General features: G+C 32.4%; 1 protein-coding gene across 3 annotated transcripts; it reads right to left on the reverse strand.

Annotated features, from left to right (window-relative positions):
* Positions 1 to 28: 28 nt before the first annotated feature.
* LOC112467304 (ras-related and estrogen-regulated growth inhibitor) lies at positions 29 to 13,253 on the reverse strand. Of its 3 annotated transcripts, none has more exons than XM_025035861.1 (6): positions 12,830 to 13,253; positions 11,236 to 11,349; positions 8,335 to 8,391; positions 1,227 to 1,300; positions 880 to 1,143; positions 29 to 792 (listed from the first exon to the last, which is right to left on the reverse strand). In XM_025035861.1, exons 2-6 carry the CDS (start codon positions 11,330 to 11,332, stop codon positions 637 to 639), a joined length of 648 nt encoding a protein of 215 aa, XP_024891629.1. In that variant the 5' UTR covers positions 11,333 to 11,349; positions 12,830 to 13,253; the 3' UTR covers positions 29 to 636. The 3 variants fall into 3 exon arrangements, with proteins under 3 accessions (XP_024891629.1, XP_024891628.1, XP_024891630.1); XM_025035860.1 differs by lacking the exon at positions 12,830 to 13,253 and adding an exon at positions 11,724 to 11,831; XM_025035862.1 differs by lacking the exons at positions 8,335 to 8,391; positions 12,830 to 13,253 and adding an exon at positions 11,724 to 11,834.
* Between the last annotated feature and the right edge of the window lie 576 nt (positions 13,254 to 13,829).

Below are 13,829 nucleotides of genomic sequence, written 5' to 3' on the forward strand. Positions count from 1 at the left end.
TCAGTAGCTATAATTTATTTTAGGCATATAATAAATAAGTAAACATTTATTATCATCTTACATTGTGTAAGTACAAGATAAATATAGAATTGTGTAAGTCAACACTTATATAAACTATATGTATAATTGATCACACACTCATTATCAGCCTTTTTTCTAAGAGACTGCTTGTTTAATTTGGTGGAATAGTAAAAAAGTTACAAAATATATTACTATTTTGTGTGATATAAGGATATTACAAAACCATTTAGAAATATTTTCTTTTTATATTACACCTTTCTCTGAACTTTTCTAATGCATTTTGAAACCGTAAGTTACGATTCAAGGAGTTTTTGTATAGATATATTATAAAAATTTGTACATATTCCATATTATTTAGTATGAATCCTACACTCTACAAATTAAAAACTGATACTTTCTTTGGTATTTCTTGCTTGGCCTTTCATTTATTACATGATAAACGACTATATTCCCGAATATCCTATATTCTTTTCACATTTTTCTTTAGATACAGTATCGATCTTTGATATTTTGAGGGATTTCTTTTTTCTTATAATATACATATATATATATATATATATATATATATATATATGAATGTTATAAGAAAAAAGATATATGCTTCGAATAACAATATTAATCTTTCGGTAAAGCAGAGTCACTTTTTCCTCGCGAATAAGCACGTGTCGCTTTACCACCGAGCATTCTGTCCAACAAAGATTGTTTGTTTCTTCTTCTAGCTGCGAGAACTTCTCTGCATAATTCGTGAAAAGATTCCGCGACTTGAGCAACCTATGGAAGTTTGTTTGAACATTTAGAAGAGCCCATAAAATATGAATAAAGCAATTTCAATGATAACTTATTAAAAATTGCAGTTACCTGCTCAGCTGCAGTTATTTCACTAAACCAGCATTCGAAATCCTTCGCTAATATCTCTCCCTCCTCAGTACTAACTTGTCGTAAATGAACCATATCAGCTTTATTTCCAACAAGGGCAAGAGGCATCGCAGCTTCGGGATCAGCTACTGCGAGAGCTTCTTTTGCCTTTCTGACAAAATTGAAAGAATTTCTGTCTGTTATCGAATAAACTAGTAACAAGCCGTCCGCTCGTAAAGTTTCCATCGATGGTAGCTCATTTTCACTCTAAAATATTAAAGTATCATATAAAAACTATTTATAAATTAATATATAATTTGTGAGAGATTTATTATATATACATAAATTACCTTTGGACATGTATCTAAAATCTCAAAAAGAATTGGTTCCCCGTCAACTAGTACCTCGTGTTTGTATCTGGTTTCTGGAAAATAAAATAAAATTCACTCTTAATATAAATATACAATATAACTATTATTTATAACACAAATACATAATTTTGTGTAATCTTAAAATCACGATTCTTTTTCTTGAGTTAGAATGTGCAGATTCTTCTTAAAAAGTTTTGAATTCTTTTTTTCTTTAAAAAGTTTGTAATCTGTAAAATGTTCATGTAAAGCCAATTTCACTCAAACAACTTTTCTCTAATTTATAGTCAATATCGCTTATTGTGTAATTGTCGATTTATTTCATGCGAATGCGATTGTTTCATTCAACCACAAAATAAAAATTAATTTAAGCGCGAAAATAAAAGCAAAATAAGCGATATTAACCATTTTTTGCATTGTTTATTACTTCTTGTCTTATTCATTAATTTATCTTTCAAATGATTAATAACACATCGTATTTTTTTCTTTCGTTTATAATGTATTCTAAAAAGTATTCTCAAAAACAAGATAAATGGTTTTGGTAGAGAATTGCTTTGTGATGATTCAAGCAAATATAATAGAAAATAAATTATTCGCATTTATTATGTCATATATACATATATTATTTTACACAATTAAGAATTTAATTGACTATACTGGCAATGATTATAATCGTGATAACGATTATAATCGTCGTGACAAATCGTCACCGAGTTTCGACCAAGGATTCTGGTCATTCTAAAGTTGATTGTAATTTTAGATGCTTATAATCCACGATTATAATTATTGCCAGTATAGTCAATTAAATTATTAATTGTGTTAATTATTGGCTGGCAAAGTAAATGTTACTTATTTGGTTTGAATATATTATTTTCTTATATATCTTATTCTATATTGTGTGTGCATAAAAAAGGAAATCTTCTCAGATTTGAATAGTTCTTTTCTTGAATTTGTCAAAAAGATTCGACGCGATTATTAATGTAAATTTCTATCATGAGAATATAGGTATAACAGAATAAATTTATGTATCATTAAGCAATTTCTCGGATCTGATTTACTTTGAGACGCTAAACACGGCACGTGTTTCTCTCCTGTCTACGACCGCGTCTGTATTTGTGCAAAACGAAAAATTTTGTTCGAGTATCAACCTCGCATTAGCACCCGTTCTGTCTAGTGTCAAATTCGTCTTCGATAAATTTAGAACGGACGCGGACTAAGGTATGCAGAGGGAGAATATACTTACGCAGCCTTAGAAGCGGATTATATACAGTTGCTGGCAATTTTTCAAACTGACGCGCTATTCTATTATACATATACTTTGTCGCACATACGCTAGTTTTGTAAGATACACGAGTTAACAAAAAATCGGTAACAAACGCGTCAACTTTATGATTATATTAGAAATCTAAATATTTTAATCGTCTTTCTAACTGAGAAGCTCAGCTAAAACTATTCTTAAAATGCGACATGATTTAACAAAGAAATCTTCAAAATTAATTTGATATTTGTAACGTCACATATTATCTTTATGATGCTAACGAATCTGCAGAATGTGGAAAATAAAGCGCGGTAATAGCTTGTTCATTGAATCGATCTGCAATATAAGGAATAGCACATTTATTTTATTTTATATAAACTTTAAATATTTTGTAACAAATTTTCAACGACGAATTGACTAACGTAATACAACGCTCGGTAGGCGTTGTTTTGCAGCATAAAACGTGCCACACGCATACACAAGGTCGGCGCGGCCGCGACGCCAAGTCATTGTATTATCATTCGCACGACGGCGCTCGAACAAACAGGTAGTGTCGCTCCGTATATATATATCGTCTCGTATTCCATCCCGAAATGCGATTGTTTCTTATGAACGATTATATTAGCTTTCATCGGTTCGTGTAATTACTTTCGCGTAGCGTCTTACTATTTCTCAAAACGCGATAAAGCACTAATTGTAAGAGCAAATGCGATCTCTGGATGATTAGAGATTTGATAACGCAAATATAATATAATATATGCTGTGATATATCATTTGATTTTGCATTTATTTCGAAATGTATTGCACGTGCAATATTAAATTCTGATTTTAAGTTTACAGATTCGATCGGATTCGATGAATTATAATTAGTCATTAAATTGAACAAAACATCGCGACAACGGAACGAATCGACTTCGAGTCGAGTGGCGTTGCGAATTTTTTGGATTAAAAAAAGAAAGAGAGAGAAAGAGAGAGAGAGAAAGAGAGAGTGTGTGTGTGTGTGTGTGTGTGTGTGTACTGTAAGATTAAACCGAGATTAAAGTTAATCATCTGCATTGATGGAAACTGGACATTGATGTCGTTCTTCAATATTTATCAATCCCTTAGAATTCGGTATCCTTATAGATATGTATATCGGAGCTTTAATAAATTGCATATATATCGAGAAATACATATGTATATTCTATATTAAAACCTGGCGTGTTAACAATTAATCGATAAAATAATCATCTCTTATGGAAAAATACTACAAAAATATTACAGAAAGACTATTTGCAAAAAAGTACAGGAAACTATAGTAAATATGACAGTAATTATTATAATTTTTTGTATGCTTTTTTCGCATTTTTTCGCATACAGTAGCTTTTTCCATATTTCTTTAAATATTACATTCCGCAGACATTTGCTTTTTACTTTAACTCATACGTTTATTTACTTACGTTGTAAAATGAGACAATAATCGCCGGAAGAAATGCGAAAAGATTTATTATTAAAATGCGAAAGAGTATCGAATATGTAGCGTCGCCGCAGCGGGTGCCGCGTGAAGTTAACCGCGCGTTTTACGAATTTGTTCCGCCATTTTAGGCTCGTCCACTACTTTACTTTGCGCGACGTCGCGTATGTCAAACGTATCGTAGCATCGTTCGTTAATTTTCCTCGCGTCACTCCTCTGTCAAAACGTAACACAATACGTGCCGCGTGTGTAAGACCGTGTTGATTAACGTCAAGAATGCCGTGCAAGGTTTCGTACGTGCGAGTATCACGTTTCAATGATCCGCGCGCGCGATCCTAACCATGTTTTCGCGAGTGAGCTCCAGTTTAACGTCGGGAGTGCCGCGTAAAGTGTCCCGCGATCATCTTTAATGGTACTCCGCGAATGAGTTGTGACTTGTGTGAATGCCACGAAGAAGACATGAGAGGAGAAGCAGGCCTGGGAGGCATCGGGCATCGGCGGAGCAACCGGAGTAGGTGAGTAACTTAATATAATTCATTATACTTATTACTTATTACTAATAATTAATATTTAATGTTTAATTAACTTAATACTTTCTGATTAACTTATTATTAATTTATTCCCGCGATAGTCGTATGGTATATTCCGAGCGTCAATATATGTATAATATTATTCATTGTGCTGTGCAAATAATGTGTAGACGTGTCTTAACGCATTTACCATACATGACAGTGACTGACATTGATTTTGAGCTTTCCATTTACGCCTTGTCGGTCATCGGTGACTGTCATGGAACGACAGTCAAATAAATACGTCACGTATTATATTTTTACGCAATTCAAAACTATATAAATTTACTATTAATTAAATGTTTCATTGTTCTTCTTATATTGTTAGTATAAAATAATTTAATTGGCGTGAACGAAAAATCATGTAAAACACGTTTGGCGGTGAATGTGTTAAATCGTGTTTGCGCTTACTCGATCCTAAGTAAGCGAGAGAGTACAAACAAACACGAATGATCAACTATCCGCATCAATGAGTTCGAATGGCATTTACAGGATAGCGGCACTATTTGCGTTCATTGAAGCAGATTGTTCATTCATGTTTGTTCGCCGATCGCTTGCTCTGAATTCTAAATATATACATGTATTTAACACTGGAACAACTCCCAAAAGGTGACTGACCCAAAGGGATCAAAATGAAATGTTTGACATTTTTTAAAATAATTATTACTTATTTTGAAAATATCTTAATTTCTAAGAAATTTTCCTTGACTTTTATTGATACAGATAAGTATTTTCTCTTTGTCTCTTTCTTTCTAAGATTTCTAGTTAGTAGTAGTCTTATTTCGTAGTATATCTAGATTCTATAGATATATTATTTTGACCCCTCATAAAATGTCGGTAAAATTTGATTGATTACATTCGCATTTCAGAGGTTTCTCATAAACTCTTAGGATTCTTCCAGGACTGGAAGTAAATCCATCTCAGTATAATACATAAAAATCTTACAAAATACGTCATATATGCAATGTGTGCAATGTGAGTAAACTATATTGCATCTGAATAGTTATTTGTGTAACAAGTGAGGTAAGATGAAAATTCCCGGGTGCGGAGTTTACGCACGAGCCGAAGGCGAGTGCGGTAACCGCACCCGGGAATTTTCATCTTTACACACGGCTTACACTCCCTATTTTATGTTGCAAGTGCCTGGAAAGTGGTCTATCACGCACGCGTAGCGTGCGTAATGGGGCACTTTCCATGCACGTGTTGCATAAATGTATTTTGTCACATGTATTGCTGTGACATAATACGTAATATGCAAGGTGTAATATGAACAAACTATTAGGTCCAGTTCCACAAACGTCGGTTAACTTTTAATCTTAGATTAACTCACTCTTTGTCTCCTTCTAACGTCCCCCTTAGAAAGAGACGAAGAGTGAGTTAATCTAAGGTTAAAAATTAACCGACACTTGTGAAACTGGGCATAAGACATGTATTGTTATTGTGCTAGTTTACAAGAAAAAAAAAATATGACGAATTAATACGGAAGATAATGGCCACTATATATTGCACATTGCTTCATATGCGACCTGCCTTAGAAAGGTAGAGACAGCAAGAGAGAGAGAGAGAGAGAGAGAGAGAGAGAGAGAGAGAGAGAGAGAGAGAGAGAGAGATGTGCAAATAAATAAGCGTAAAACAAGTGTATTCGTAACTGGTGTCAAGTTCTGCTCCATCACAAAATTATAGCTTGCTTTCGAGAAATAACTGATTTCTGAGTTGCTAAAAAGTAAAATATTAAAATCTATATTTCAGTAGAAGGAATTTGAGACGCACAAATCACAATTTAGAATTGCATCTCATTGACAATGGGATATAAATCTTACAATTAGTTGTAACCTTTTTATTTATATATAATTTTTGAGATTGCAATTGATTTCTTCCAATATAAAGGTAATTTTTCAACAAGCATATTAAAATGCAAATATACATTTATAAATAATTTTATCCGTAGTAACATATGCTTTTTTCATATTTTTGTTTTCTTACAAGTAAGGAAGATGTTATGTATCATTTATTTTTTAAGAATAATAATCTTATTTCGAATTTCTCCTGAATCAAAATGTAAAAAAAATCTATAATCTATGCATGCATTGAATATCGTGTTTTTTCGAAAACAAGTTATTTTTTTAGGTAGAAATAGGTATTATAGGTTAATCTTCGGTAGTTCTAGTGTTAATATGTTTAAGATTTATAACGATTTGCATTGTTGATATAAAAATAAGATTTTTGTTTTTTAAATTTTGGAAAACATTATTTGCATGATATTAGTCCTTTTCAGAAATTAGTTATTTTGTTAAATATTTCTAAATAACAATAAGTGAAATAGAACCGATATAAATCTTACAATTAATTAAAGAAGATGCCATTTTCGGTCGGGCTAAATCTTGATAGCCTAATAATAATATTTTTGTATGAATTTTGTATACCTTTTCCAATTTAATAAGCTGCTCATTGATTATTTGTCGATCTTAAAACACAGCTTTTTGTTAGAAAAATAAATCCACTTAAAATTAATAATAGATTTAATTTTTGATGCTAATAAGCATTCTATTTAAATCACTGTAAAGAATTTATTGCTAAAAATATTACCTTATTAAAAAAAAATACAATTAAAACATCCGACGCGTACATCAGTAATTATTTTTAAAATATTAATTATTGAGCGCTATTGTAATTTAAACATATTTATGTTTTTCAGATCAAAGTTTGTGTTACAACTCCGCTGCTGCGCATCGTATCTATGTAAGTTAATTTATTTTTTATTTTACCTTCAGATAAGGGATCTGTGAAATGGATCTAAAAATCATTATTAATACATTTATTTATATGTGAAATGTCAAACAGAAAGTGGAAAATCAACCATATCTTTTATTTCATAGATCCATTATTTTAAAATTAATGGCCTTATATGACATGTCAGGAAAAAGGACAAAAACGATAGAAAATATTTTGCAAATACAGCAAACACGATAAAAAAGTAATAAATAATGAATAATGATTTTTGTAAAACAGAATTTGTTTCAAATTTTGATAAAAACATTTCTCTTACATACTTTATATATTTTTTACCGAGCACTCTACGCATAAATAAGATATATTTAATAAACGCGTTGTTTTTTTAGAGTCTTGATTTAAAAGACTCGCACTTCGACAACTTAGCTCGACGTTTTTTTTAATGCAATTTTCCATCATATTTTTGTATTGTAATAGACATTTTATTTACGCTGATTTATTTAAACTCATTTTATTTACCTACTTAGTGATACAACAATTTGGCGCGTATACAGAGTGTCACGATACCTACAACGCGGCCAAGTTACATCGTGTTAAGTCGCTAACAGAAACCGCGAACAGAAATATTTGCGTACCAGTTTAAGTCCAATAAATCGACAGTTATACCGACGTATAATACGATACGCATCGGAACGATATTCATGGCGGTATTGGTAACTGCATATTGACAGTCATTAAATGTGCGTTAAACGTATGTTTCCACTTTAATTATCGTAATGAAACATGAGGCCGTCGAGGAGAGAAAATAGAAAACAGAAAGATAGGGTAGTGAGAGACGATAGAATACTAGAGAGAGAAAATTGCTCGCAAGATAATCGTGCAATATTTGAATGGCGAATAATCGTTTCGCTTCTCAGCTGTGATTACTGTCTCACAATTAATCTTTAATTTAAATGTGATTTTCAATCCGTTCGCGTCTCAAGATACGAGATTATACTTCCAAGTGTCTCACCCGATAAACAAGACTTTTGAGACAAGTTTCAAGTAACTATAAATATACGGGCCTAAGACCTTTCTCACCTGATTGATGATCGTATTCCCCGATGTATCTCCTCGTCAAAAATCTCACTGTCAATGCTGAAACATAATGGAAATATATACTGCTCGCGTATGCAGTTCAAGCGTGACATAATTATGTTGTACGCGGTATAATTGAGTTGGCAAACTATAATGACAAGCTACTCGCGCAACGTCGCGTCTCGAATTCGTATGCATCGCAGTGATCTACATTTCGTCCGTTTGTTACAGTCGCATCTATTTATGCAAGAGAAAAGCAACACGAAAATACTCTCGCTCTCGGTGTCATGATTGTTGTGCTATAAACTATATTTAATATCTCTAATATTTAACCACACGTTGCAAATTCAAGAAACTAGGAATTAGTAAATTGAATCTATATAACTAACTCTCTTGTATAATTATTTCCAACTGCGCAGCAGAAGAATTCATACATGCATTATGAAGTTATATTTATATATCATATATACATTTATATATAATATTATCTAATTTTTATTTAATATAACCATAATGTTACTTTAATGTAAATTTATATGACTCGTGTAACTCTTTTCATGTACTGGAATTTAATAAAAAACCGAAATTAATATTTTATCTTTATATGAAATATATTTTCTCATTGTTCCAATACTGGACGTAACAGTTTTCAATTGTAAAAAAACTTGCAAGATCCGTAACTGGATCTGACAAATAGAAATACATCTAGACGAAACGTTCACTGTTTCTACGGCACTTAATCTTCGACGCTCTATTGAAGCGATGTTCGTTCCATTAGTCTCAATGTTTTGCGTGAAAGTGATGAAAAGAGGTTGATCTCGCACTGACACATGATCTTCTCGATATGATACTACAACTGAACATATTGCGATTCAATCGGGAGAAACGAGAGCTACAACCTAGTGACACGCTTCGAGGTATATACCACACTATTTTTACCACGAACTCGAATCTACCACGGCGCCACAAAACCTTGCGCGATGCATTAACGCCACCGTAGCTTATTTCATTTTGGACGCGTGTGGTAAATACATGTACGGTAAATACAGTAAATACTTTCTTTTCGAATACGAAAACCGCCGGTTTACATCGGTTCGAGTAAGGTCGGCAAACAATCCAAGTTTAATTTTTTGACTGTAAAGTGAACGTTCAGCAAAATTTATAAATTAATATAAATTGGACAATTTACTATTAAAAAAAAAATAATAATAAAAAAATGGAAAAAGGCAATTTTTTAGCCAAATTAATTTAGTTCAATAAATTTGTTCGTTTATAAATGGATTCGTGCAAATATTGTATATATAAACTAAACTAAACAAATATACAAAAATTCTATGAGTGTACATAGATATTAAAATTTGTGTAGGACGTATACCTATATATCTCTGCCTGAAATATATTGTCTAAAATATAGGTCGATTTTTTGATCGACACGGGCACGTGGATGTTTCGAAGGACAGCTAATTTATTAGCGATTGGTTTATTTGCGTTCGAAATTTATGGACCAAGATCATTGAGATGCCTCTTCGTTTCTCCTCGCTTTAATTCCAATGTTATTAAAAGTTTAGAATTTAGCTCTAAATTCTTAGACACATCGAATTTTCTTAACAAATCTTGTTACAAAAATAAAACAAAAATTAGAAGCAAAACTTAAAAAATCAAAATAGTAATTCTCAATTGAAAACAGATAAATAATGAAACAAAACAAAGAGAAATGTGAAAGATTTTCGAAAAAGAATTTAAAATATATCTGCAAAATTAGAACGATATTTTTGAATTATTTTTGTGTTTAGATATTGTCCATTTAATATAAAATACATTATTATTCTATTCTTTATTCACATCGCACAATAAGCTATCAGAGAAAATATCTTCTACATGCTATTACGATATCTTTCAGATGTTTGGGTTGCTTGAAACGTAGAAGAAATAATATTTTCTCGATATAAAGTTTCGATCATAAAGGAATGTTATGGAAAGCATGACGAATCAAAACTCGATGAAGATCCAAGGCGGATTTTGAAGTAAAATTTTATAAATAGCAACCACGTATTTTGCAGCCAACAGAAAAGACGCACAGTTCTGGCGAGGACGGACCAATTATTTATTCATCTATGCCTTTACACTTGCCATTACCAAAAATACACGCGGTTAGCTACTCTCAGGGTCCTCAACGCATATCTCATATATGTATGTATCTTCATCACGTGGAATGGATGGAACGTGATTCTTACGTGCTACTTGCATGCGTACTTGCACTTGACTTTAGAGTGTCGATCGTTTACTATACAAGATTATTATTATTATTTTTTTTAAATATACATCTCCTCCTCTATACTTTTGTTCTCTCGTTCTTCTCTTTGCAATTGTTTGTTTGCAGAACAACAGCGCGACTTCCATGCAATAATGCAGTGTGTAATAGATTTTGTTCTTAATGAGAATTAGAAGAATTAGAGCGTAGCTGCGCGAAAGTATTTCTCAAAGTTTGCTATTAAAATGTTTTTTGATTGACGTAATTAACTTTTATATTAATGATTAGAGCTAGGAAACGTTTGAAAATTGTATTATAGTTAAATAGAAAATCATAAAAGACTGCAAGCATAACTTTGGAATGTGGAAATTCTTTTGTGAAAATTTTATTTTTATTATTAATTTAATTGCTCTATAAGAAATAGCAGTCCGTTTCTTGTTATGCAGTGATTGCATTCTTATTTCTTGATGTATAAGAAAGATACGTTTCATGGAAATTCTATCTTTCTCGTCACGTTAATTTTAATTCATGGCACTTTTACTTTACAATTTTATTATATTAATATTAATGTTTGCATTAATATGGAAAGCTCAATTATGTTTTAATGTGGATTTATTATGGAAGTTTTGTTTTATCGAGATATATTCACTTACCGCTTTTGCCAACTCCTGGTGCTCCTATCACAGCCACCTTAACTTCGCACAGCGAACTCTTCTTTCTTCTGATGCCTCTGATCGCATTTGACGTCATACTACAGGCATTTGTCACTGTAGAAAAATAAATTAAAATAATATTGAGATTATTATACGAAAAATCTGACAAATCTAAGAGAGTTCTTAAATGCATATTAAATTATTCTTTGCCCAAGCAGAGTTTTTTTATCGACACGGACGATGAAAGATAAAGAATGATCTCAAAATATGAAAATAATTTTTAATACTTTGCTCTTACAAAACGAAAAATATTACGCTTCTATGAAAAGAGTAAGTAAATTTGTAAATTAATAGCTATTACCTACCATAAATTTAAAAATTTACATGCATTAAAAAATTGATTTGATTGAAGGATTACTCGCGTGTTTTGTACTTATTAAAGCTTGGTCACGAGATTAGTACTCTGTTGTTTTTTTGGATTACCGAACTCTATTTATCGGGTGTTCCATTTCCTCTAGAGCGCAATAAAAAAAGCGAAAATTTTTACGGCACTTAGTGGCATCCGCCGCTTGTTTCTCTTTGGGCGCGTGTTTGAATAAGTCGCGCTACACTTCGAAAGAAGGTGGGAGCAACACGAACGCCTGTCTAGAAACGAGAGAAAGAGAGACAAAGCGAGGAGCGGATAAGAAGAGAAGGCAAGATGTGACGGGTACATTAATAGAACGGTTTGCACACACATGTTCCGTGGAATCTCGGGAATTTCTTCCACTGTCTAACAATGTACCGGGGTTACGAATATCGGACGCGATGATAATGCGGTTTATTACAAAATTTCCATGTAATCTCGTGCGCGATGACGTAGATTCAACGTCGCCTCTGAATTCATTAAAGTCCACAGCGACTATTTAATCGATCATAACATATTTTTAATTTATGATTGGTAAACAGTTAATAAATCTCCGAACAGCTGTATGCGGAACTGAAAGTGCGCCAAATACTTTCCTCTTAATCTCTAAAACGTTAAAGTATGCACCGATGTATTTAACGACACATTTTCCTAAATGAATGCACGTTAATGGGTCTTGGAACATTTCATCGCGCAACAAAGTAGACGCATAGCGTAGATATAAATAGGTGTCGTAAAAATATAATATTTAACACAAGTAAATGTACTTTTTCGCCGAGTACTTTCACCCTTTCATTGTATAAATGTGGAACATTTCTTAATCTGTTTTTCCATTTATTTTAATATTTTACAATGTTATGGCATTACTTAATAGTATATGAAAAAAGCTATCATAGATTTAAATAATAAAACTATAAAATGAATAAAATATAATTGAATTATTTTTCACGTTTAGAAAAACTCTACTCTTAAACTATTACATTCTTAAACTGTGTTAAGCTTTATACTGTCTGGTATCATATAAAGATATACATGATTATTTGATATGTGATGATTTCGATACATGCTCATCTTTTTCATCGATGAAAAATAAAAATACAATATTAGCAGCCTATAAGCAAATATATGCTATACCTATTGTAACTATGTATGTGTAACTATACATATTTAAGGTACTCTGGAACTTACCGAGTCAGCTAAAATATACTCCGCTACAACACCGGTACAACACTATTGTTTTATTGTTCCGCTTTACACGCTCTACCGGTTCATATCGCGATCAAAGTGTTCGTCGAATAAGGAATGCATAGCTCTAAAATATGCTCTTGAATATGAAATATAGAACGTTTGCAGAATTACCTATTGACAATTAATTTTGAGGCTTAAGATCAAAAGATTGTACGCGCGCGATGCAGACTTGCCACTGGCGATAGGGCATAGCAAATATGTTTGCCTGATCGCGCGATTGAATCATAAGGAGACGGAAGAAGATAGATCGATTGATAATCGCGCGTCTGCCACGTGAACGGCAATAGTTTCGTTCGAATTCGCGGCTTCGTGAACCACCGCGGCTCTTGGCCTCAGCGCGACTGTCTCGTCCCATTCTCTTCTGGCGGCTCGCGAGGCCCGCCGGTTCCCTTATTGCTCTTAAGCCATGTACATGCGGTACCCGCTTCCGGTACAGATGTGCGCGCAGACGAAGGTCGAGATTCGAAACGGCCGATGTCCCTCCGAGCCTCACGTACATACGTGATGTCTTCGCGTCAAAATAAAATTAAAGTGGACGTGCGCGGAAAATCGGGATGTAACCAATGTTTCCTAGAAACGCGGAAATACTTCGCCAAATACTGATTAAATCACGATTAGTGATGATTATAAAAGTCATTACATCAAATTACTTTTAATAAATGCTATATAACTGCTGAGGCAACTAATTTAATAATTATAGAGTATTTTTTACGAATATGTTAATTATCTTTTTATAAGGATTTATAGCGAATAAAAATCTAGCACTATAAACATTTTTTCAAGTTTATAAGTGGCTAAACACATTACACTTTTTTGGACGCAAGATTTTCTATTTAATAATAAAATTATTAGATGTATATGCGTGGATATATGCATAAAATGAATATTGCAATATAACTTATATTTTATTATATTATTAGAGGTATGGAAATGAAGAAAA

Source organism: Temnothorax curvispinosus, unplaced genomic scaffold (assembly GCF_003070985.1).
Source record: "Temnothorax curvispinosus isolate PA1 unplaced genomic scaffold, ASM307098v1 QBEX01017148.1, whole genome shotgun sequence".
NCBI classification, from domain to species: domain Eukaryota; kingdom Metazoa; phylum Arthropoda; class Insecta; order Hymenoptera; family Formicidae; genus Temnothorax; species Temnothorax curvispinosus.

What these genes read in the sequence shown, in the direction of transcription:
- LOC112467304 (XM_025035860.1), bottom strand. An exon ending in TTTTAGATACATGTCCAAAG is followed by an intron (nt 1,144 to 1,226) that starts GTAATTTATGTA and finishes TTAATATTTTAG; the next exon opens with AGTGAAAATGAGCTACCATC. An exon ending in AAATAACTGCAGCTGAGCAG is followed by an intron (nt 793 to 879) that starts GTAACTGCAATT and finishes AAACTTCCATAG; the next exon opens with GTTGCTCAAGTCGCGGAATC.